Source organism: Mustelus asterias, chromosome 20 (genome assembly GCF_964213995.1).
Source record: "Mustelus asterias chromosome 20, sMusAst1.hap1.1, whole genome shotgun sequence".
In the NCBI taxonomy this organism is placed as follows: domain Eukaryota; kingdom Metazoa; phylum Chordata; class Chondrichthyes; order Carcharhiniformes; family Triakidae; genus Mustelus; species Mustelus asterias.
Window position 1 is genome coordinate 66,770,833 of NC_135820.1, and position 27,140 is coordinate 66,797,972.

The 27,140-nt window shown below is 40.6% G+C and overlaps 1 protein-coding gene across 4 annotated transcripts; it reads right to left on the reverse strand.

The window, feature by feature from the left end:
• Positions 1-2,566: 2,566 nt before the first annotated feature.
• lsm14b (LSM family member 14B) lies at positions 2,567-26,783 on the reverse strand. Of its 4 annotated transcripts, XM_078236738.1 has the most exons (10): positions 26,510-26,772; positions 23,169-23,323; positions 22,303-22,441; positions 20,802-20,942; positions 13,418-13,576; positions 13,115-13,195; positions 10,877-11,038; positions 9,433-9,601; positions 7,064-7,233; positions 2,567-4,423 (listed from the first exon to the last, which is right to left on the reverse strand). In XM_078236738.1, exons 1-9 carry the CDS (start codon positions 26,628-26,630, stop codon positions 7,068-7,070), a joined length of 1,293 nt encoding a protein of 430 aa, XP_078092864.1. In that variant the 5' UTR covers positions 26,631-26,772; the 3' UTR covers positions 2,567-4,423; positions 7,064-7,067. The 4 variants fall into 4 exon arrangements, with proteins under 4 accessions (XP_078092864.1, XP_078092861.1, XP_078092860.1 ...); XM_078236735.1 differs by lacking the exon at positions 10,877-11,038 and having other exon boundaries at positions 26,510-26,783; XM_078236734.1 differs by lacking the exon at positions 20,802-20,942 and having other exon boundaries at positions 26,510-26,773.
• Positions 26,784-27,140: the final 357 nt, after the last annotated feature.

The following is a 27,140-nucleotide window of genomic DNA, read 5'->3' on the forward strand; positions in this document are numbered from 1 at the left end:
CATTTGGCCCCTCGATCCTGCTCCATCATTCAACCAGATCAGGGTTGACCTCTGTTTCAACTTCCACATAACGATTCTATGATTCTATGGAAGGGAGAGGTTTTCTGTCATTGTGAAAAATCAGGCCAAAGCGTTATATAAATGCAGGTTCTTTCGTGGTGTTTCCTTGTCCATTGCGGGGAACATTCAGATACATGTGCACCCAAGTCAATTACTTCCTGTGGCTGGGGTCGTTTTCCAGAGACACATTGGAGGTTCCTTTAGAAGGTCTGAATGTGTCAGTTGCCAGATAAATCCAAGAAAAATGTCAAGAATATCCATTGCATTCATCAACCTGACCAAAGCATTTGACTCAATCACAAAGCATTGTGGACTGTGCTTCAGAGATTTGGATATCTAAAACAATCACAATCCTGCAATTACTTCCATGATGATATGAATGCAACCATCTTGAATGGGAGATTTGAAACAGAAAGTTTCAAGTCTAGACTATTATTTCAAGGCAGTGCGATAGCCCCCATACTACCAGCAACTGTTAGGGCGGCACGGTAGCACAGTGGTTAGCACTGCAGCTTCACAGCTCCAGGGTCCCGGGTTCGATTCCCGGCTCGGGTCACAGTCTGTGTGGAGTTTGCACATTCTCCTCGTGTCTGTGTGGGTTTCCTCCGGGTGCTCCGGTTTCCTCCCACAGTCCAAAGATGTGCGGGTTAGGTTGATTGGCCAGGTTAAAAATTGCCCCTTAGAGTCCTGAGATGTGTAGGTTAGAGGGATTAATGGGTAAAATATGTGGGGGTAGGGCCTGGGTGGGATTGTGGTTGGTGCAGACTCGATGGGCCAAATGGCCTCCTTCTGCACTGTAGGGATTCTATGAACTTGCAATTCACCAAAGACCAACTGTCCTGTTGAGTTGATTAAACACTGCCCAGATGGAAAACACATGCCAGCCACCTCTGGGCAAAAACTAAAAACTGACCACCAGACATCCATGATCTACGAACTGTTGATGACTGCAGTATTTTTGCCCACTCTGCACCAGATTGTCGATCTATATGGGAAGAATGATCCTCTAGGACTCAGCCATCGGTTCAAGGGACTGCGGAAATATGTCCAGATTGACTATTGGACCTCTACCCATCAATACCAAGGACAATAAGTATTGCTCAATTCTCGGGGACAGCTCCACCAATTGTATGGAAGCCTTTCCATATCCGTTGCCATAGAATTGTGGCTGGAAAAGATGGTTAGGGAAGCATCGAGATGGGAACACTTGCAAGTTATGGAATTAGATTGAGTCACTTCAGAGGTCAGGCGATATTGAAATTGTTTGGGATTGAGGGGAAAGGGCACATGCCTCACAACCCAGTCATCATAAACTCTAAAGAGTATAAATCATTCCTTGAAATTTGCTCTACATAAAGAAACAAACAAAAAGCCTGCGATGAACTACTTTAATCTTAACCCATGACGATATGAAAAGAAAAAAATTTTAAACTGGTTATTCCCACATGAATTGGACAGCATGGCAGCACAGTGCTAGCACTGCTGCCTCTCAGTGCCAGGAACTCAGGTTCGATTCTGGCCTCAGGTGACTGTGTGAAGTTTGCACATTCTCCTTGTGAGTGCATAGATTTCCACTGGATGCTCCGGTTTCCTCCCAAAGTCCAAAGATGTACAGGTTAGGTTAATTGGCCATGCTAAATTGCTCCTTAGTGTCAGGGGGATTGGCAAGGTAAATATGTGGAGTTATGAGGATAGGGCCTGGGTAGAATTGTCATCAGTGCAGACTCGATTGGCTGATGACCTCCTTCTACACTGTAGGAATTCTATGGCCGAGACCCATGCGATCCCGCACTTATGAGCATGCCAGTTGAGGTGCCAACCAGGGACTCCTGAATGATCTGAGAGAATTCCCTTAAGAAACCAGATTAGACAAGTAATGTAACTGCTGCATTCATACAGTTAAGGATTAGTCTCACCTTGGGAGTCCTAATGGCTCATTGCAATTAATTGCAAAAGAAATTTGATTTGTGCAGTGATAAAGGGCACTATATCACACAAATCTCTTCTGCCAACTTGAACTTTTGCAGGAAGCCAACAGCTGTAGCTAATACAAGGATGACATCAACAAGAAGTGTATCTATATTTTCATCCTGGATGCACAGTACACCTACATTCCATTAACAGCAGCAAGTTTGTAAGTTTATTATTAGTAGGCTTATATTAACACTGCAATTAAGTTACTGTGAAAATTCGAGTCGCCACACTCCGGCGCCTGTTTGGGTACAGTGAGGGAAATTTTACCACGGCCAATGCACCTAACCAGCACGTCTTCCGGAATGTGGGAGGAAACCAGAGCACCCAGAGGAAACCCACGCAGACAACGTGCAGACTCCGCACAGTCAGAACCCAGGTCCCTGGATCTGAGAGGCAGTTTAACCACTGTGCCACCATGCCGCCCCAACACTTTGTTCCGCTTCTTGTTGGAGTACATATTTAAATGCACCAGTAAAGGATGTCACAAGTTGTCAGGTCAAGCAGAGTAAAGACCTTAAAATAAGACAAGTGGAAAAATATATTTGCTCATCATTTATTAAATCATTGGGGTATTTGCCCAATGTTAAAGTGTACTTCACACAATATTTATTGCTACAAGAGTGCAGTTACCATGGCTTTATGACATTACATAATGTCAGTCTTCAAAAATTTCAAAATGTGTGCAATAACAGGCTTGCTTGCAGAACAATGAATGCTCCGAAGGTAGTGATCTTCCAAAGCTAGCCAACTCTTCCCAGATCAACAAGTGCCAAAGGTACTTTTTTTTAAAAATGAAACAAAGTTTATACAACACAAACATCTGCAAGTATCTGAACATATTCGAAACACTTTAGCTTTGTACAGAGCACTGTTGCACATTTCCTTTTCAAAATGATTATCCTTTCTTTGCACACTGCAAGTGAATATCCAGATTATTAGTTTCATACCTGGCATTCCATGCAATTCTTGGTATTTATAGCATTAAAAAAAAAATTCTTGAACTAAAAAAAAATGCTTCACGGAAATTTAAGTCCAACACAGTCAGTTTGGATGTGTGCCAGACAAACTAAACCAGTTATGCACATGCTACAACCCAATAATTTATGCCTCTCGAGATGTATCCCATAAGAAAGTAGTCTTAACAGTTGGATTCCCATCAGCAATGTTATACCAACCTCACAGTACTAATGCATTCCAAAAATGAGAAGTTTAATTACAAGCTGCAAAATATGGAAGTCCACTGAGAATATTTACACCATCCAAAGTGGCATACATGTCTGAAGGACTATAAATTGATGTATATTTACACTGATTTGAATAGTGGCGCCATTTATTCAGATTCTAGGAGACCAACATCTTTGAGCAGTCTCAATATTTATTTTGCTAAATTAGGCTCCCTTACCCTGGTGGCAGAATTGCACTCATTAATTCAAGTTAAAAAAGGAGCCAGATTGAGTACCATTTGCTGGGAGCCAGCTGACCCATACCCAGTCTCCAGGAGTCTGAATTAAGCTACCAATATAAATGGAGCTGCAGACAATACAGGTTAAATGAAGCCATCCTTTTCACCCATGCAAAACATGGAGATTAAGTGAAAAGCAATTCCAAAATATCGCAGATTGGAGAGAGCAGTTGGAAAGCACTTGAAAATAAGTCACTGTTTACAATTTTTCAAACAAGGATATATCAATAAAAATAAATTTTAAGCTAAAATGAAGTAACAGATGCAACTAAAAATATTTAAGTTACTCAATTCCAAGTGCATACAAGAGGCATGGATAATCTGCTCATGCCAACTCATGTTTGTTACTCTTCATTGCACCCTCCTTTAATGATTTTACAGTACTTCAAACAAGTTGTTTAAATTTAAGTGGATTAAAACGGAGACACCAGTCTTACCCTTCAGTACCATATGGAGCTTTGAGAGAATCTGCATGGGTGAGAAACATTTCAGATACTTAAGATATAAGGATGCTTGTTCACGGCAATAGAAAGGACTGGTGGCAATCCTGAGCATATGCAGCAACAGATGCAACATGGAAGCTTTGTTCTTCAAAATAATAAATTAAGCCCTCCTTGCACGCTTTGTGCAAACTAGCCAGTTACAGACAAGCAATTACTCCCACACCTGTTAAACACACAGCTAACCCAAAATAAACACATTCATCTCCTTTTTCACTGCATAAGGACCTCAAAAATCAATACAAAACCTTAATTGACAGGATACTAGAAGCAGCATTTTACAACTAGCTTGCCAGTTGCTCCTTTGGGTGTATTTAAACAAAAATTAATACACACTAGTTCACAAGTGACATCCGTAGTGCCAATTCTTTTAGTGTATATACACAGAACCCAAAAACCCAAATCTTCTCAGCATCGTCTAGAGTTTCTGAAATGTAAAAAAAAGTAAAATTATATGCACAGTCGGGGAACAGGTCAATACAGCAAAACTTGAAAATATCAGCCAAGTTAAGTGTTTAAGTTTATTTATTAGCGTCACAAGTAGGCTTACATTAACACTGCAATGAAATTACTGTGAAAATCCCCTAGTCGCCACATTCTGGCACCTGTTCGGGTACACAGAGGGAGAATTTAGCATGGCCAATCCACCTAACCAGCACATCTTTCGGACTGTGGGAGGGAACCAGAGCACCCAGAGGAAACCCACACAGACACACGGAGGACTTGCGGATTCTGCACAGTTAGTGAGCCAAGCTGGGAATTGAACCCGGGTCCCTGGCATTGAGAGGCAGCAGTGCTAACCACTGTGCCACCCTCACGATGTTACACAAAAATGATCATGAAAGGACTGGATGCTGCACCTTAAAACATCCAATTTGTTCATTTCACAGATTTAAAAACCAAATGCCATGAAATGTAGTGCTCATCCCCCCACAACACCCTGTACCTACCGCCATTAAAGCCAAGATAGAAAAATGTTTTTGCCCATTATTAACCACCTCATCGCAATATCTTGTGTTTCCAAAATCACAAGACAGTTAATGCAAAAGAAAACCAGTAGATGCTCTTGCCATTCCACTTCTTATGCCATTCTGAAGATCAGAAGTTCTTAAAAAGTTTAAGATCGTTTTACGTTTGGGTGCTGTGCACCAGAATTTAGTTAGAGTCTTACTACAAGGATGCAAGTGGCAAATTTTATTTTCCTGCTGACAAAAGTACTGTGGAATTGTTTTACATTTAGAATTGAATAGGGTTAGTTACAAGGACTCTTTATAATTGCCAAGTATTCACATATATTCTTCCCTACCTACACCAGCCCGCACTGCACTGATTATATTTCATATTTTACTTGAGGCTCCAAATTATGGTTTTCATTTGTGAATTTCTACATAGTTTCTGAACTCATTATATACCATCATCTTTCAAGCTGGGCTTGGCTTGAACCCAAGTCTTGGAGTGGAAGAATACAAAAACCTCCTTAACATTTATATACCAGCACAGTGGGCTAACGTTTCTAAAATACCATCTTTTTTTTTCACTATTTAGAAACAGCGAGAAGTCTCACAACGCCAGGTTAAAGTCCAACAGGTTTATTTGGTATTATGACCTTTCGGAGCGCTGCTCCTTCATCAGGTATGAAGGAGTAGAAGAATTGGACTCACCCGATGAAGGAGCAGTGCTCCGAAAGGTCGTGATACTAAATAAACCTGTTGGACTTTAATCCGATGTTGTGAGACTTCTTATTGTGCCCACCCAAGTCCAATGTCAGCATTTCCACATCATATTTAGAAAGCATCTCAGCTCATTTGTCTCAAAAGTACACAAACGAAAAAAAGTTCTTGACTGAGCCAGGTTTAAGATAATGGTAAAAACAGACAAACCTGTCGAATTACAATCTCGATATATATTCCCGTTTAAGGGCCATTTTTCCAACTGTACTAAAAAGTAGCACAAATGAAACTTAAAGTGCCCAGTGTCAAAGCCTCCCCATGAGCCTTTGAGCCAATAGAGGGAGTAAACAGATATTTAGCATCTCTTAAAGGCAATCTCCATAAGAAAGACAGTAAACACTTTTCTGCACACAAATGCAAAACTTAAAGAAAACAAGTCTGTCAACATAGACTAGTTGTGGGTCATGCCTTCAGCATATTACAATTTAATGGAATTAAGGGTTATGGTGAGCGGGCGGGTAAGTGGAGCCGAGTCCACAAAAAGATCAGCCATGATCTTATTGAATGGCGGAGCAGGCTCGAGGGGCCAGATGGCCTACTCCTAGTTCTATTGTTCTTATTATCCAAGTACAGTAAAAAAAAAATAAGGGAGCAACAATAAAAACAGAAAATGCTGGAAAAATTCAGCAGGTCTGGCAGCATTTGTGGAGAGAGAGAGAGAAACAGAGGTAACATGTCCAGTCTGTATGACAATTCTTCATAACTAAAATGGAGAAGATGTTGGATTTTCTAATGTTTAAGAGGGGGTGCGTTTAGTCCCTCAATATAAAGACAACCACATCAGGAGCAGCAAATACAATAGATGCAAGTGAAACTGCTTCACCTTGGGTGGCGAGGAGGAAGGAGATAAAGGGGCAAGACGGTGAACTTTCGGTGATTGCATGGAAAGGTGCTGCACGAATGGAGTGAAGGAGGAATGGATCAGAGCGTCACATAGCTAGTGGTCCCTGTAGAATGCTTGAGGTTGGGGGCAGGGCAGGGAAGAGAGATGTTTGGTGGTGGCATCATGTTGGAGTTAGCAGAAATGGTGAGGGATAATCCTTTGAATGCAAAGGCTGGTAGCGTGAAAAGTAAGGACCCGATTATGATTCTGGGAGGGAGGAAGGAGGGGTCTGGAGGTGCGGGAGCTGGGTTGGATAGTTGAGCGCCTTGTCAAACACAGGAAAAATGCAGACATATCAGAAGCACTATTAAATACACAAAAATGACTTTTATTGCAAGTAGTTTGTCAGCAATTATTAAAAATAGGCCAATTTCAGTCCAAGAAGTCTTCCAAGGACAGGGCTTAATACCTGAAACAACAGAAGCACTTCAAGAAATTTGTTGTACTGTTTTACCTCACTAAACCCTGCTACCACCACTATTTCTGGGCATTGACGAGGTTCTTCTCCCTCCTCCACGGCCTCTTCCACCACGGAAGCCTCCACGAAAACCACGCCCACGAAGAAATTTAGCTGAGATCCCAAAAGTCTCTGTATTAAGTTTTCTTTCTTCAGCCCATGTACGCCTATAACAAGTTTGTAGACAAAAAAAAATAAAGCAATGGATGAAGTTGTAGTAGCTGTAAGATTTAAATACTGTTCTGAAAATAAAGCTCTGAGACAACAACTTGACTGTTTAAAGAAGTGACCCATTCAAATAAGTCTGATAAGTCTTACCAACGGATGCTTCCGCTGGTGGGGCACTCTAGGACAAGAGATCATAGTCTTAGGATAAGGGGGTAACAAATTTAAAACAGAGTTGAGGAGAAACTACTCCCAAAGGTTGTGAATCTGTGGAATTCACTACCCCAGAGTGCGGTGGATGCTGGGCCAGTGAGTAAATTTGAGTTAGACAGATTTTTAATTTGTAACGGGTTGAAGGGTTATGGGGAGAAGTCAGGAAAATGGGGATGAGGCACATATCAGCCATGATCGAATGGCAGAGCAGACTCGATGGGCCGAAAGGCTTAATTCTGCTAATATATCTTATGAACTTATGATACTTTTGATATTGAGTAAAGCAAAATTCTGAGCTGTTATGAGGCATTTAAAGCCATAAACAGTCTCCTCCTTAGCTTGATGAGCAAGATTCTCTAGTCTGTGCTCACTTAACTGATCTTAGACAAGGCAACAGGGAAATTGCATTAAAGAAAAGTACCAAAAACCAAACTTCCTGCAGACAGGTTGGGATCAACTGATGGCCTGCACTGCATTCAGGTTGAAACTTTAGTTTACATTTCATTGTATGAAGTACTGGAACGCAGTTTTTGTATATACTTTATATTCAGAGGACAACCGTGAAATATTATGGGAAAGGAAAATTAGCACCATTCATATGCCTAGCTCATTCTTCAAACTTCTGAACATCCTTATGTCCACTAAACATCTCCACTCATGGCAAGGTAAAGTTAATTATGTGCATGGTGACTTATAGGACTATTTATAAAATTAAAGCCACACCACGTTATGTGTATGCAGATATACAGCCTGTATTCCAACTAAAATGGTACACCCAGAATCTTTGATCAGATATATTATGGGGGGGAGGCGATAGCCTCGTGGTATTATTGCTAGACTATTAATCTAGCCAGGTTTGAATCCAGTCACAGCAGATACTAGAATCAATTTCTTAAAATCTGGAGTTAAGAATCTACTGATGACTATGAAACATTGTCAATTGTCGGAAAAATCCATCTGGTTCACCAATGTCCTTCAGGGAAGGAAATCTGCCATCCTTACCTGGTCTGGCCTACGTGCAACTCCAGAGCCACAACAATATGGTTGACTCAACTGCCCTCAGCGCAACTAAGGATGCGCAATGAATGCTGGCCAGCCAGCAGTGCCCATGTCCCACAAATAAATACATTCATAGATTCCAATAACCAATTTCTAATTCCAAATGCTAAGTCAAGTCATGAAGAATTTTATGGACATTCCAACTATTCTTTCAATCTCCTATAGATCAAAAGAACGGAATTTTTAAGTACAGCTGGCTTACTTCCGATTCCTTAACATGTGGCTTATTCATCTATAGAAATACTATAGCTGGTGAATTTCATGACCAGTTTTTATAAACCAATGCTCTTCAGATACAAGCAGCCTCAAGTCAAATGTCTTCTTTCTTCTCCTCATGCTCCACCCCTTCTATCCAGCTCTATACCCAAACTAAACTGTTCCAACTAGGCCACAACTTTCAAGCCTGGACAGCATCTTCTGACATTAGCCCTACCACATTCATAAGAGGTAATGTGGCAGTTGCCCTTTGATTTTAGTTTAATTAATTGAATCAACCAGGAAGGAAAACAAGGTACTTGACTGCAAGCTTAGGAGTTATTCAATTCTAGAACAAAATCACTTTCACCCCCATTTCAAACAATACAAACTCCATAACTCAAACTTTGCAAGTTAGTTCCAAAAGTTAAACCGTCATTTAAGATCACAAGTTGTAAAATAATTAATTATTTTTAAAAAGTGAATGGTTGCCTGGCTAACTCTAGTTAGAAGCATTGGGATGATAATGGACTGGTCAGGTGTATAAGAGAACTGCACTCATGGACGAAAAGAAATTGGTTTAGGTTGGAGGGTCACAGTTTTTTTTTTTAACTGGTCGGTGCAACATCGTGGGCCGAAGGGCCTGTTCTGCGCTGTAATGTTCTATGTTCTAAGGCAGCTATCATAAATACAATTTACTTCTTAAAATGTACATTAAACTGCACAACTTTTACCTTGTCTTTGGCTCAGTGGAAATATTATCAAAGAATGATTTTGTTTTGTCGTAGTAACAGTTGGGTCCAAGAGGTGGTTCTTCTTTATTTCCTTCAGTACTTGGTGTCTCAACATTTGACTCTCCTTTTTCTTCTTGGTCACCAAGATCTCCTTTATGGACTTTGTCATCTGAAATTTGAGGTACTTCATTAGATGCTGTGAAAAGCAGAGGGATCCTAAAGGTACCCCTTTGGACTACATACAACATTTGAAGACCAGGAAACTTACCCCAGTTTATACTGCAATTTTCTGTTTGCCGGTTTGTTTAAGTGTAATGGGCTTGGAGGTTTGTAAAATCTTTGGAGCTGTTGACTCCATGGTGAGAATCCTGTTGACTGATGATTCCTAAAATCAGCTAGGTGTTTTGAAATGAATGGAAGTGTGAATTTAAACTCCTTTCCAGTCCCCATCCATACCTCATGATAAATGGCGTGCACCTCGGCAACTCAGACAAAATCCTTGGGCAGTCTGTTCTAATCGGTGAAATTTCAGCAATATTAGCAACACAACTGGCTAATTCTGCTGTGACTTGTGTATTGCACTGGTTGATCATTAAAGCAAGAACAGTCTAAAATGCACAAGACTACCTTCACCACATGGACTGCAGTTGTTAGCTTTCACATCTATTCTGATAACACCCAACTCTACCGCGCCACCACTTTGAATCCTCCAGCGTTGCAAAATTATTAGACACTTATCCAACATCAAGTGCTGGATGACCAGAAATGCTCTCCCATCTTTTACTCTCCTAAACTCTGCTGACTGTCTTAACTCGCACCCAGGTCCCATTCACCTATCACCCTTGTGCTCGGTGACCTACATTCTTGATATGGAGCCAATGTCTTGATTTTATAGTTCTGATCCTTGTTTGCAATTCCTGTCATGGCCTCGTCACTCTGCAGTCAGAACTCTACCACATCGCCCGCCACAGAATCAGCAAGGACGAAGTTCCCAACAACGGAAATCTCTGTTGACCACAGGCGGGAATTTCTGGTCTCACCCGAACATGGCCATAAAATCCCACCCCTCTTTTCTAATCTCCTCCACCCTATAATACTAATATCTGTGCTAATCTAATCTGGCCTCTTGATCACCAATGGCCTCCAGGGGCCTAGGCCCCAAGCTCTGGAATTCCACCCTTACACTTCTCAGCCTTTGTACCATGCTTTTCTCTTCCAAGGTATTCCTTAAAACCTCTCTTTTTTCCTAAGCTTTTGGTCTAATATCACCATTAAACTTTGTTTCATAATGTTCCTGTTAAATAAATTCTGCTATATAAATGTTGTTCGAAAAAAAGTCCAGTACAACCTTCAAGGACATAACACCAATGTTCCAAGAATTGCTTTTTAAAAATAGTTTGCATACTTTACAGTAGCTTCAATTAAGGTAATAGTGAGAAGTTACCTTTAATTTTGAGTTTGTTTTGGAACTCCTTTTCAAACTCCTCCTTGTTAAACTGAGCATTTGCACTTTCAAAATCAAAGTCCCCTTCAAATTTCATAGTCGCTTCTTTATTATTTCCAGAAAAGTTTTGCCCTCTTCCACGGTTTCTGACTCTTCTGTTGCCTAAAATTAAGTTACATTTCCTTGCATTAAAAGCAATAGGAAATTTCAAAAAAATAGTGAGGGAAGCAGAGCACAGACATTCCACAAAACAGGAAACGTTCAATAACTCCTGACTGACTATGGGCAGTTAAGAAATTGACTTCAGTTAGCCGTGGCTCGAAGTTCTTGGGAATTGGATGGGCTAGAGTGAAGATATCCAACAATATTAAACCATGCATAGCTATTTCACTTTGCTATGTTAACAGTTATTTGCTTCAGACTCTCCTGCACCTTTTCTGAAATATACAAGTTTTCAGAACATAGGATGAATATAATAGCCAAATCAAGAAAGTTCAACCAGTAGAAATTGCAACACATTATGGCTTTTACATTGGCAGGTAACAAGATTCCAATGTCAGGACGATTGTTAACAGGTATGCCTTCCTAGTATTTTGTGCAAGCTCTTAGATCTTCAGTATTAAAATTGGTATCAGAATCTCAAAACTGTACCAGGAGCCGAGAATCTCCCAAGAGAGCTCCAGTTCAGGTTTGATTGCCCATTTTCCCACACCAAAAGGTGGCATTGTGATATCTTTGTCACAAAATTATTAAATTAGTTTAAAATGTTTTGAAATGCAATTCAAGTATTGTGCTGCTAGTACATGGTTCATGCTACTGCTTTAATATAATTAGCCTCCTTATAAAATATATTTTAACCTGAACACGATAGGACAACTATGTACTTCCGTCTTCTGAATCAGACAAATACCTGTGAAATAGCTGCTCATATTCAATGAAACTGCTATTTTTTTGCTACAGAATGTCCAAACTTACCAGTGATGGCAATATAGTGCATGAATAAAAGTCTAATAGAGGATATGAACTATCTTTACAGTTTAATTTTAAAAATTGCAACAGATTAAGTATCAGGAACTAAATATGCTGGATCTATGTATGGAGATCAGGGAAGGAGCAGAGATCAAGACTTGTATTTATATCAGCTGTGTCTCTCAGACAACTTGCTACATAGACAATTGCACAAGGGTAGCAAGATTTATCAGCATACATGGCAAATCATGTGCACAACATGAGATACTGGTCCCATCTGGTTTTGGTGGTGTTGGTTGATGAGGAATTGAGGAATGTTGGCCGGCCAGAGAACTACATTCTTCAGAAAGAGAGGGAAGGGAAGAGAGAAAAATGAAGCAGGAGGGGAGGGGAGAAGACTAAAGGGAGAATAAAATAACTCTATAAGTTGGAGAAATATATCTAGTAAATCAGATACACAGTTAAATGGTCAGGCTATTTGATTAACAATGGGGACAAGTCTCAAACTTGTGTTTGAATCCACATACTACACTGCAGTGCCACATGCACACTATTTCTCTCTTCAGCTGTACCAACTATTTCAGAGCTATTGTGGTCCTCCATTCATCATCCTTCATTTCATGCAGCATTTTACAAAAGATACACATCTTCCTTTAAGGTAGCAACCTCAGATGCCAACCTCTCACCTGGTTCCTCTTCTTCCTCCTTCCTGTGAATTAGCCAACTCCTGCCACTCCTCAGCAAGCTCCCCCATATCATCCCGAGCCAGCAACTCCAAGTTCAGAACCCAACATCGAAACTTTGCCATTTTTACCTCCATCCATAATTTTGACAAGGACACTTCCTCTAACAAAAACACATTCGCCTGTTGTCAACTTCCCCAATTCACCTGGTCCCATTACCCTCAACCTTTGCATTGACAACTCTCATTAATTTCTCACTCTTAACATCAATCAACCACAAAGCTGACAGAAAAGGTGCAAGTATTTTATAAGAGCAACTCCACATTACGGATTCTGGACACAAATTCCACCTTTGCTTTTCAATCATAACTCCACTTTAAACACATCAATGCACAGGCAGTTACTGATTTCATCTTTACCGGTGACAGAAATTTGCATGTACTTCCTCTTAAGCCTGTATACTGTATCCACTGCACAGCATACAACAACCACCAATTTGAAGAGTCAAAATTCTTCTAAAAACATGCTTCAAGAAAAAGGGTCATATGAAAAGTCTATATATCTGCAGGTGAACAGAAGTACTCACCTGATCGCCTCCTTTGAGGCTGAGGTTTTTTATTCTCGTCATTCACTTGAGCTTGATTTTGCTGTGGTGTTGGCTGTGCAACTGAAGATAGGAAAGGTACAATTCATTGTGCATTAACTCTGCAACAGGATGAAACATCGTGTAACACTATACTAGTGCCTGGCCTCAATCTTAGAGTTATCAACCCGCCAGTGGCAAAAGATTTCACTGCTAGGAAAAAGTGAATCACTAAATAGCAACTCTCCTGTTAAACTATATGAACGCAAACACATGGCCAATGGTACAGGTTCAAAGAACTTTTACCTTTCCTTTGCTCCTGTCCAACAGATTGTTGATTTATACTAGCAGGGATTTTGTCCTGTTGTAGGTTCTTCTGATTAAGACCCTCTGTAGGGCTTGTCTGCACACCCTGTTCCACCATTGGACTTTGCCTTGGTGGCAAAAATGGAAAGCCTGTAGCTGCTAAACAGACAAAAATTTAGTTCAGCAACTGCAAAACAGGGTAGTGAGCACAGCTTGCATGCACTAGAGACATTTGCTTCATTTAATAAAGCGTAACACGGACAAAAAAATTAAAAATGGCAATGCTTACACAATAATAAAATAACAAACCAAGTGGTCATCATTGGTTAGTTATTTGAAAGAATGAATGATTAATGCACTAAAGTTTTATTGCCAATTTCTGTATCAATTGAGCCTGTACAACAAAAAAACTCTGAAAAACACACATTTATTTTTAGTCCACAAAGTGGATTTAGGTCAGAAAACATCCCCAATGGTCGAGTTACAGCAGAATGCAATAAATTTTGTTTTCTTTTTGTTCAATGTGCATATGAACTGATGTTGCAAATTTTACTCCATCTATATTGAGTTTCTTAGTGGAAACACCCTATTGTATTCAATCATAAAGTGAGCTAAATGTATTCTATAGTTATCAAAACTGGCTCGTTTAGAGGCCAAAAGCTTTATATAGAAACAACTTCAACATTCACTTGTCCATTACCTAGAACTGCTAAGGTGCCCAATAAGATGTTCAATGCCGTTACTTTGACCTATATGCCTTTGTTGATTCAATGTTTTAACCACAATAATGTAGCTTCTCCACTATATTATCTTAAACCTCTCTTTCTTGCCTCCTCCACCAGAACACAAGGATAAGATTTGAGACCATCCATCATTCGCTTCCTTCCCTTCCACTCAGCCATTGAGCCAACATTTCAAGATTTGCCCCTGCCCTGATATCTTTCTCTAGTTTCTCGACCTAACCTTGTCTACACGACCCACTCTTGCTCACCATCCAACTTCTCATCCTGGCCTCCGTGTTAACAGATAGCCAACATTTCTCTTTCCTCATTTATAGTCCCCCTCCTGAACAAGTCTGCATTCCCCTTAAAAAAAACCCACCCCTGACCATTCCTTATTACAAAGTACTGTCCGATTTCCAAATTCCCTTTTCTCTCCAGTCCTTATCGCTTACCAAATCTCTGCCCATATTACCCATAGCTCTATATCTGACTCCTGCAATCAGGTTTTTGCTCCTACTACAGCCCTCAAAAGTCATAAATGACATCCTATGTGACTAGTCAACGCATTATCCATTTTGATCCTTCTTGACCTGCCTTCACAATTAACCATACAATCCTCCTCCAATATCTAGCCGGGTGGGACTTCCCCACCTGGTTTCCATTTTTATTCATCTAGTTACAAACAGGGACTCTTTCCCCTCCTCTAAGACACGCACATTAATTGAAACATATGTACCATTTCAAAATATCAGAGGTTTTTCGAGCAACGTTTCTCAGTTTATGTCTACAAAATTCACTGCATTTCAAACTCACTTGTGGATGCAGCACAGAGCATGCAGTTTTTAAATTTTGCAACATACAACGAAAGTCGTTACCACATTCAAATTAAAATGGACATTTGATGGAGTTGAGCATCAAGCTTCCAGATACAACTTGATTACGGAAGTTGCAGCTGCCGAGAACTTGCAGGCACGCATGAATTTCATTTGTCATAAAACTTAAAGATTGGGTTCCATCACCAAGGTTTGGTGTAATTTATAGGAATGGCAAGGAGAAAAATCAATACTTCAAAGTCAAAGCTAGATTGGTATTAGCTGTGATAAGGCAACTTTCATGCCCAATGCTAAAATGGCTATTAAAGAATGCTAGAGTATGAATCTCAAGTCGGCTTACATTCACACTGCAATGAAGTTACTGTGAAAATCCCCTAGTCGCCACACCCTGTGTTCGGGTACACAGAGGGAGAATTTAGTGTGCCACCGTGCACAGAAACTACTTCCATAACATGTCACAACTGTAGAATTCCAAATGTGTCAATTTGTATAATACAGCAAATTTAAAGAACACTGGTACGATTGCACATGGGCAAATCTAGGTATTCAAAAAGCATATACAGAAATGTGTTTCCCCAGGACAGGACAGCAGGAGTTCCTTGGGATCCAATTGTTTCTTACAACTTAAATGATTCTCCATCCTTTATAAGACCTGGCTAGACAGGCTGGACACTTGGTAATTCCAGTGGTCAGCTTCTCTTTAACAAGCAAGTAAGTCTGCGGACGACACAAAGGTTGGTGGATTTGCGGATAACGATGAGGACCATCAGAGAATACAGCAGGATATAGATCAGTTGGAGACTTGGGCGGAGAGATGGCAGATGGAGTTTAATCCGGACAAATGTGAGGTAATGCATTTTTGGGAAGGTCTAATACAGGTAGGAAAGATACAGTAAATGGCAGAACCCTTAAGAGTACTGATAGGCAAAAGGATCTGGGTGTACAGGTACACAGGTCACTGAAAGTGGCAATGCAGGTGGAGAAGGTAGTCAAGAAGGCATACAGCATGCTTGTCTTCATCGGCCGGGGTACTGAGTTTAAAAATTGGCAAGTCATGTTGCAGCTTAAGAACCTTAGTTAGGCCGCACTTGGAATATAGTGTTCAATTTTGGTCGCCACACTACCAGAAGGATGTGGAGGCTTTGGAGAGGATACAGTAAAGGTTTACCAGGATGTTGCCTGGTATGGAGGGCATTAGCTATGAGGAGAGGTTGGAGAAACTTGGTTTGTTCTCACTGGAACGATGGAGATTGAGGGGCGACCTGATAGAAGTCTACAAGATTATGAGAGACATGGACAGAGTGGATAGTCAGAAGCTTTTTCCCAGGGTGGGAGAGTCAATTACTAGGGGACACAGGTTTAAGGTGCGAGGGGCAAGGTTTAAACAAGATGTACGAGGCAGATTTTTTTTTATTTTTTTACACAGAGCAGTGGGTGCTTGGAACTCGTTGCCAGGGGAGGTACTGGAAGTGGATATGGTAGTAACTTTTAAGGGGCGTCTTGACAAATATATGAATAGGATGGGAATAGAGGGATATGGTCCCCAGAAGGGTAGGGGGTTTTAGTTCAGTCGGGCAGCATGGTCGATGCAGGCTTGGAGGGCCAAAGGGCCTGTTCCTGTGCTGTAATTTTCTTTGTTCTTTGTTCTAAGCAAGATTGGGCAACATCCAGACTTGGATTGGATGAGCAACAGGTAACATCAGCATCACACCAAATCCCTGGCAATAACTCTCTCCAGTAACAAACACCAGCCACTTCCCTCAATCGTGGCAGCCTTGCCCACGTCCAAAGATGATAATTCGGGTTGTAGGCAGAGGAAGTTGGTTGGGCCAGTGTTAAAATGTTACTGGAAACTGGCCACCACTGAAGCGACTGTTCCAATAATCCATAGTTACAGGAATATTTAGATCATGGATACACGTCATGTTTCAGGGTTCTGTAAAAGTTTCCACCACAACTGACTTCAGCATTGTGATTCTCACGTCATTTGGATAGTTTACCCAAACAACAGGATGGGCTGGTCATTCACTGGCAGACAATAGGTGACCTAACCTAAGCAATGACTTTTTTTTTTTAAAAGCAATATCTGGTTATCCAGGAAAATTCTAGTGCCTTGATGTTGATGCTTTTATCATCTAAAGTCTTGGATGGAGAGCTTCAAGTAACAGACACCAGGAGTCAAATTTTCATTCCTGGGCCAGTAACCCAGCGCCTGGACTATTTCCATCAGCCATTAATTGGCCTGGAGGAGTTCGGAATAACCACAGGAGATGGAAGTTGGACACGCAGGAGATAATTTAAGGCAGCAAACAGCAGTCATGATTGGGAAGTTGCTGCCATTGCAATTGGAGAGAGCAGAGAGCCAACGGTGGTTTGAGTAGCCACCCCCAAACAGCCCCATGTTTATCTTGCCTTGAGGCCCTGATCAAGGCTCAGCTGGACAGGAAAGCTGTACTGTTCCCTCCACCTGAAAAAGAGCGCTATACATGCTGGGGGCTGCCAGAAGAGGTCTGCCAAATGACACCAGGATGACAGGCTTCTAGCTTTGTAGACACCAGAATAAACACTGAGCTGAGCTAGCTGATAGTTCTGCAAAGAACTATAAAAATGAAATGACCAGAGGCAGAACTTCAGTGATTAACTCTCACAATGATCATAAATAAGCAGGGAGCACTGATGAAGGCGGCAGCATTACATGTGAACATGTTGTCGAAAGTGGTGGTGGAGGGCAGCCTTCGGTTAACTCTCTCAATCCTGTAGAAGAGAGCACATTGCATGCGGAAGGACTCAGATGGGTGGAGCGTCTAGTTCACCAAATTGAGCATAATCAAAGTTGGAGCATTGGAGTTGGCAAGGGCTCCATTGCAGCATGCCATGGGTGAGAGATAGGAGCGTGTACGGAACAGATAACTCAACCTGCAAGTGAAAGGCATGTAGGTCACTCTTCAAGGTCAGTGGCCTGTTCAATGCAAGTAGTGTTGGTAGTCAGCACTGATTGGGATTGCAATTGCTCTCTGCTTCCATGATTAGATCCTGGATAGATATCAGGAGGCCTCATATGCAGGGAACAACCCTCAACTCACAGGAACCACTCAGTCTGGATGTTGACCTGAAGATGTCCAATACCAGGATAGACGTGTCATGGAAAACTTGCAAGATGTGGTTAGGGACAAAGTGGACATTGAGAGTCGAAGTCGTTTCTGTTCAGTCCGTGCCTTGATGGTTATACACAATCATTGACCCTCGGAACCCATCAATGGCAGCAAAATAAATGTCCTCTGTGCCTTGTCCTTCTGTCTGAAAATTGCCATGATTTGACAGTGAAGAGCTGCCAACCAGGAGCTATCATTCAGATCTGTAGCTGACCAGTGGAATAACCTGGATGCAGAAATGTTTACAACACTACAGTCAGCTTGACAACTACTGGCAGGGATCTTCCAAGGGTACAACAAGGCCTTAGGTCATGGTGTTTTAGAGTACAAATATCAGAGACCAACTCCTCTCTGGTCTCCTATGGCACTAGCACTTTGTCATTTCCAGGTAGTTATCAAAGCAACTTCACTTTTGTTACCTTTAATAGTTGCTGATGGGACAGCAGGATCTGGAGGGAGACTAGTACAACTCATGTCTTGAGTAGCACTTTCTTTCCCTTGGAAGCCCATTTTGCTTCTTTGGCAGCCTCCAGAGCAGGGACTTGCCATCTACAATGCACTTCTGCGTTACTCTCTCCATCTTAGGCTGCTCCCACATCTTAGCAGCTTCACTTGTCACTCAGTTTAACAGAGCTTCCTCAACCTGAGGCGTAAAGTGATGCCAGCTTCTCAAACTCTCCTCAAAAATCAAACCTCACCTCTAGCACTGTAACTCAGCCAGTGCACGAGCAACTGAATTTTGCTCTCTCCATTTATGCAATATTTTTACACTGCATTCAAGAGCACCAGTGGGTTCCCTGCTGTTTTACAACAACTATGCTCAAGTGTCCCAGACCCTCAATTTCTCCTGCTTGCCATTTGAAACTTACTGTTGTTCCTCATGCTCCTAACGAGCTCAACAACACCCTCAACAAGCAATTAATTGGAGGCTTGTGAGCTCTCTTCTACTCCTACCATCTCTTCGAAAACCCAAAATGTGTCGCTGAGGCATTGGGAACCAGTGATGCCTTCGAAATACATGTTTTTCAAGGCCCACTTGCACCTGACATCACCTCAACTGGCATTTGAATTCTGAGGTGGAATTTTCAGCCAAGGCAGCAAAATATCGCAAGGGGCAAATTACAGCTGTACTGTAGGTCGTTTAAATGGCAGATAAAAACCATCTTTCCACACCATCACTTCCCTTGCCTCCCTTCATCCCAAATTCACTGGTGTATCTTCACGTGCCATAACAAAAATAAGTCAAAGGAATTGAGCAGAGCTACACTGTGCCAGCTTCATATACTGCTGAATAAAGCAGCTTGTAAGCCAAACCAAAAACTCCAGACAGTTAACTTAGTCCGACTTCAGAGAGATTAAAGTACACATACTTAGACGGGTCTAGACTAGATCACAAGGCAGCTTCAATGCAACAGCCTTTCCCCCAGATCCTGCTGCCCCATCAGCAACTATAAAAGGTAACAAAAATGAAGTTGCTTTGATAAAAAAAAACACAACCAGATTGCTCAAGGGAACAATTTGACACCCGAGTAGACACTCGTAGCAGACCTACGTTCTTCACACTGAAGAGACTGTTCATAATTCCACATCATCTCTACCAACATTTATACTATAGGTCTGCTCTAATTAACTTTTCCCTATCCTAATAGAAGCTACATTACAGAAGAGACTGCATTACAGACTGTAGTGCGGCTAGCTGCACAAGAACAAAGGCTAGGTTGGCAGGCCATACATTTTAAGTTTATTTATTAGTCACAAGTAGCCTTACATTTACACTGCAATGAAGTTACTGTGAAAATCCCTGAGTCGCCACATTCCAGCACATGTTCGGATACGCTGAGGGAGAATTTAGCATAGCCAATGCACCTAACCAGCACGCCTTTCGGACTGTGGGAGGAAACCCATGCAGACATGGGGAGAATGTGCAGACTCCATATAGAGGGACCCAAGCTGGGAATTGAACCCGGGTCCCTGGCGCTGTGAGGCAGCAGTGTTAACCACTGTGCCACCATGATGCCAAACCCCTAGTGCAATTAATTTAGTAAAACTCCATTTTCACTAAAATAAAGGAACCTTTAACTTTGATTACAATAAATATTGGCTTCAAATAAGAATATCAAGTTACTAAAATATTCCAAGAGAATCATCTTTCCAAACAGAGCCATGCACACCCCTTATCATTACATTCCTGCCAGTTTAATGTTAGTGTTGGTTGAAAAGGATGAAGAAACCAAAGAAACTCACAAAGCAAGCTAAGACATTAATGGCGATATTCCAAAACAGTAGATATATGAAACAAGCAAATTAACTTTTATTTATACAAGGGAATTTAGTACTTCATTAAAAACTAACTTTTTTTTTAAAATTGGAAAGTTTGCACATCATTTGGACGCAAAAAAAAAAGCAAGAACAAAACCAGCCCTCAGTGCAGTTAATTCAGGTGTAATTTAGAATAAATGGGCTCCATATGGACTGCTGTTTTGGAATTCTGCAAGTATGATAATAAGCGGGTTTCATATGGCATGGCTCAAATAGTTGAGAATTAGTTAAAATAAAGTTGCTTCAACAATAAATAATTCCAAATTAGTACATGCTGCACACAGACAAGATAGGTTGGCAACTGCCTAGCATAGTAACAATAGATAAACAACCTAAGCAGACTACAGACAGACGTTACCCTGAGAAATCAGTTGGCTTTTCTGCAAGGGTGCTGGATCAGGTGGTATTTCAAGTTCTGTAAAGACTGGTTGTGGTGAGGGAGGACTATCAGTACTGGAGGAGTGAGAAACAGTTGTGATTTGGGTGGGTGTTGAACATCCTGTTAAAGTGCAGGAAGGAAAGAAAAAGGGAACCAGAAGATCAATGCTGCCAAACGTTATTAAAAAGAGAAAAAAAGTTATTAAGTAATCCTCAAATCCTACAAAAGATATTTTACAACAACTTGTCAGACATTCATTGACTGTCGAAACTAGAATACAAATATTCCAGCAAATCCAATTGTACACCACTGGGTGAAAATACGAGGACAAACGTGGAGCAACAAACAAAAACTGGCATTAGACTTAATCACAGCACAGTATTAACAAAAGAATTTACAGCCAGGAATGTCTCAATTCAAGGGTCAAGTAATTGGTGAAATTGGAGGTTTCCCAGATAGTATTCTTCCAAAGGATTTTTAATAGGGCGTCGTACCTACCTTACAATTACTGATCTAAGCTAGATACAAAATTACTGCAAGGAATGAAGCTTGCCTTGCACCAGTTTGTATTCTTAATTGAGTTTTGGAACACTGGGCACTTTTGTATTACATGAACTGTTAAACTCAATGGTCTCGGAAAACCAATCACACATCAGAACAGTCTTTGCATCACAACAGATTTTAATTTGAAGCTGTTTCCAAAACTTTAAAATATATCAGAACTTTATACTCTGGACTAAAATGGTCTGGTTTCAGTGGCTCCAATAATTGTTAGGCTAAATTGGCAAACTTAGATTTCCTGCAGTAATTATGCAAGTTGTACTGCTTCAACTTATTTGATATTGTTAGTTAGTATTTACTCCCAAAATTTTAGATATAGTTACACAAATTTGATCGCAAAACTGATTAAGTTACTTTACAATTTGATCTATATTGTCATTATAAATAGGTTTAAAGATGTAATGACTGATTTACAGATATGTCAACTGTAAAAACCGATTTCCTTATTAGCAAATTAAGCTGGACCGAAGATGTTTTACAATACAACTTGATAACATTTCTCAAGTGTTTTTTAGTCTATGAGCAATATTAATTGAAGAGGTGGATTATGTTCTAGTAGTTACTACAAAGTATTTATTTACAAAATGTCAGATTACAGCCATAAATTAATTCAATTCTATATCCACACAGAAGTTTAACCTTGATTTTTTTTGACAGCTGAAAAGATATTAGAAAGTTAGTTGCAGCATCTAAATTTTGAATGTTTAACAAGATAGAGACTATTAATTACTAGTTAAAGGATTGCGACTCAGATCTGGCAGGTTACAAGGTCAATGCACTAACCATTATTTGCAGAAACTTCTAACAATTCTGCTCAAACTGTTACTTTCAGCATAATCTAAACTGAAACTGGAGTTTAATGCACAAAATGTCAACACAATTGCATAGAAATTATGACTGAAAAAGACAGTGCACTGACCTAAACCCACAGAGCCACCATACTGCTGTCCAACCAGAGATCCTCCCCCAGCAAACTGGTTATATGGAGTCATACTACGGAATGGGCTGTATGATGTGGGAGGCTGAAATGAAGTGTTTGACGAAGCACTCAACGAAGACTAGAAGAAAGATGCTGTCATTACTGACACTGTTACTGGTACATTGTTTTGACAAGACAAATACATATTGCAATATCCTATGATACAGTGTAAAACTTAGTTACACCCTCTCACACCATGAAAACAAACTGGATTTCGGAAAAGCAACAGGAAGGGGTTGAATAGCACAGTTTTTATTCTATTAAATACATTTACTATCCACATTTAGAAGCTAAGGGTAAAAGTTAAAAGCACAACAGCATATTCGTGCTTTCAGTGATTGGATGTACTTTTTAAATCCATTGGCCCTGCACAAGTTTCTAATCTTGGCCAATGCTTTCACAAATTAATTATTGCAAAGAACCAGTACTTCACACACTGGGAACAAAATCAACACATGCTAAAGTGGATTTTTATGAGCTTAACTGAGGCAAGTTGGGAGACTAGGTTACTTAGCTGCTTAACAGCAGCAGTCCAAGGTATCAACAGATGAAGTTGAATCAAAAGTAAACCCTTCAGATGCCACTTGAAGAGAATCTGTCAGCAACGTAACTTGAAGATGGAATATTTTAAACAACAAAACTGAATAACATGAGTAAATGACTAAAAGGGATAGACCTCCTACTTAAATTAATTTTCCCCAATTCACCCATATCTAGTGACTGGAGCATTGTGGTAGATCAAAAACAATAGTTATGACCTGTACCAAAAATACTGGTACTTTTATTAAACAATTTCTGTAATTCACCTGTACAATGGCAGGATCCTGGGGTTGAGGTTTTGGAGGTTCACACACAGTAATATCTTTGATATCACTACCACGGAAGATGATATATTCATAGATCTCATCTCTTGGGGCAACAGGTCTGTCTGTAGGGCGGTCTTCTGTTCCAAATGAACGCACTGACAAAACAAAGCATTAAATATCTTGCTTTAAATACAACTCAACAAAATTTCATCTGACCCTGATAGTACTGGCTCAAAGTCATCCTTGAATCAATTACAGCGAGTGAATTGTACTACTTTTATTCATTTTTCAAATGGATGGGATCCAAATATAATCATTCAGCAATGAGATGAAAGGACCACATTTGATTATGGTAAGATTTACTTGAGTTGAATCTTTTGATTTGCCATAGCAATTAGCATTTTGGAATAGAAAGGGTTAGGTTAGACAATTATAAATCAGTATTCCAAAAATATATACAATCTTTTTGAAACAAGTAGTGTGTTTTGCGGTGCACTTGAGTTCACAGTTGCAATCTCTGACCACTTGCCTCCCTTTCCCCAAGAAAACATTAATGTGCTTAATAGCTCAGAATTTGCAGTCAGTGTCAACGCAAGGGCAGTCACTGCTGCTCTTTAAAAGAATACACCTGCTGCTGCACAAACTCTAATCTTAAATGCTATTTGTAAAAGCCTATTTGATTCTGAAGCAACATCAGACACAACTCAATTGACAAACTCGTCTTGCGAGACACTAGTACAAAATAAAACTAATTCAATTTACAGAATTGAGTTTGAAGCATCTAACCTTTCCTTTAGAGCAGGCAGTGTGATAGTTTATTTGTATCTATTACATTACAGCATTTTTTTATTTTCTCACTGGCATTACATCCAGTATCTAATCATTTGCTTCTTGGATTTTCAAGGAACCATTCCAAGTTCAGTTTACAGGACAATGATTCACTTCAGTGTTTTTTAATACACAGAACGGCAGGGTTCTTTGAAACAGGCTGCTGTTGGAAGAATCCATGCTATCTTTTTACAGACATATCTTAACTCAACAAGCACAAGCTTCATATTTGAGACACACTTTCACCACAAGTTTTTCTGCCTATACCACCTTAAAACTATTTGTCTGCAGCAAATACATGCACATTGCAACAGTGCATCATTGGATGCAACAGATTCTCTGATTTAGTACTTAACAAGTTTACAAAGATCCCATGATTCTATACCATCATGGCATGACAACTTGCGAGAAATTTAACTCAGGAATAAATCAAACTTAAATGCACATTAAAATCAAACTTTTCAAAAATGGGAGTGAAAGCCATTTCAAAACAACTTCACACTACTTGGAATCGCTAATAGATCCAATCAATGGGTTTCAGATGAGAAGATTAGTCGATAAGCAGCACTAACTAGTTAATATGATTAAATCAGGAAATTGTATCAAATTACCAGCAAAATCAAATGAATGGACAACTCAAAAAGAATTATACCTTTTTGTATATTAAGAGTATACTCTCTACAACATTCCCCAGCTTTGCTTCAGATCAGACAATGAGATAAGACAGTCTAACACATTCCATAGAATCCAAACTGGAAAGTGTTACTACTATGGAAATAAAAAAATGGTCAAGTAAATTGCTGCTTGTGGATTTACATCAGTAACAGTTAAGTCAGTGGTTTTCATTTTTGTGCAATGTACACAATTTGCAGCACTCAATTGCAATTTTATTTGAGCTAAAATTGTGCAGACTATGCAGCACGCAATGGACAATGACAGCAATATAATTTATCTAGTAAAATCTAAAGGCCTCAAGTATATTGGATAGAGCTAGTAGCAAAATTTAATAAGGTCAAATTGTATAAAAATAACCTTGGTAACTTGTAAAAAGCTAACAATGACCTGAAAAACATGTGTAAAAACAATAATTAACAAGTCACATTTTCAATAGCCTCATGTGAATCAAATATCTTAAAATCTGTCTTAAAGTTCTCCATAAGATTGGTAACTTAGAAGAAAACCTATAAGTTACTAACATGCCCCATATTCAAAGAACCAAACCAATTTCTGTTTGGGGGCAGAGAGAAAAGGGAACCCCAAGGCCTAATTAGTAATAGACTTAATTTCTCCAAGCTTTAGCAGCATGCAATTTTAGTTAGGTAGTCTTCAATTTAAATGAACCTTTATAAGCCCAATGAGGAAGGAAGCAGTGCCACATGTAGTTCTGGGGAATGAAATGGGACAGGTGAAACATGTTTCAGTGAGCGCGCAGCTGGGAAACAGCACTCTCAATGGTAGGTTTAGAGCAGTTATGAAAAGGAGCAATCAAAAGTGGATTGGAAACAAAGCCTTTCACATAAAAAACAGCAAATGAGCAATGGGAAGACTTCAAGGAAGGCACAATCCAGGTATAAACTAAAACACAATCACACGACAAGCAAAGGGAAGAAAATGCAAAGCTGTAGCTCTGCTACTGATTAAAGAAAATGAAATTAAAAAGGGGAGGCGCATAATAAATATCAGGTTAAAGAGAATTACAATACGTAGAAAAAAAGTAGTAAATTTTACACAAAATAGAAGTCAAATATAGGGTGGGGTCAATTAAAAGCAAAATCTTATTGAAGGCAGAAAGTATTTAAGATACTGAATGAACAGAACTGGGTGTTCTTTGGTGGAGATACTTATGGTTGGAAACGTCACTGGATCCATATGGGCCAAGGCTCCACTCAGATTTTTTTTAAAACGAATGACTATAACAAGCCAACACACTATTGTAGGAATGTCTGTCTGTACACGCCACTCGAGTTCGTGAAAACGTTGTGCTAAATTTGCTTTTCGAGACGCTTAGGCTATAAAAGTTGCCTCCGATCTTGAAAAAAAATCTTTCTCGCTGTGAGCCCTCGCAGGGAACCAGACAGGGCGGCGTTCTTGATTTGGACCATTTGATTGCACACAAACCCCAAATATAAATAATGCAAACAAGACAATTACAACTGACAGTGCCTCCGGGAGGGGAATGGAGAAAATTGCCAAGTCAGCTGTCAAACCGTGCGGGGTGGGGGGTGGGGGGTGGAAAAGAGGGTGCAAAATATATATATTTTTAAAAGTCGACGCAGCCCCTCTGGGGGGGGGGGGGGGGGTGGAGAAGGTGTGGGAGCTCAGCACCTGTCCTGGTTTACAGGTAGTGGCAGCAGGACAAAGGCGCCATCAGAAGGCGGACAGACACATAAACAAGAGGCCATGTTTGTCCATTTGGGGGGGACACAACATATTGGAGAGAAACGGGGTCTAAAGGGTGAGGGGCCTGTCGGTGTCGCAGTTGGAAGGCCTCCTCCCCTCCTCCCCGCACTCACCCTTGGCCAGGGCCACGGTGGAGTTGTCCGTGTCGATGGTGTACAAGATGCCCTCGTAGCGGATCTGCGCCTTGGAGATGAGGCTGATCTTGCTGCCAATGTACGGCGTCCCGCCGCTCATGGTGACCCCGGGATTTGACAGGAGGGGAGGTGGGTTAGGTAACTGGCCGATTTCCTCTCCCCCTCCCGTGCTAATTTTCCCCCTTCCTTTTTCTCTCTCTCTGCAGCTGCACACACACAGCACAACCCCACCTCCCTCCCGCCCCGCCTGCCGGCGCTTAAATATGGCGTCACCGCGACCTCCCCTCCCCCCCCTAGCTCCGCGCAGGCGCCGACGCTCCGCCCTCCCGCCGCCGCCAGCGGCACCTGCAGGTCGGCGGTCAGCCAGTACAGCCAGCCTTCTGATTTGATGTTGTCACATGTGTTGGTATACAGTGAAAAGAATTGTTTCTTGCGGGCTATACAGACAAAGCGTACTCTTCATAGAGAAGGAAAGGAGAGGGTGCAGAATGTCGTGTTACAGTCTATGATTTGATTTATTATTGTCACATGTATTGGTATACAGTGAAAAGAATTGTTTATTGCGGGCTATACAGACAAAGCATACTGTTCATAGAGAAGGAAAGGAGAG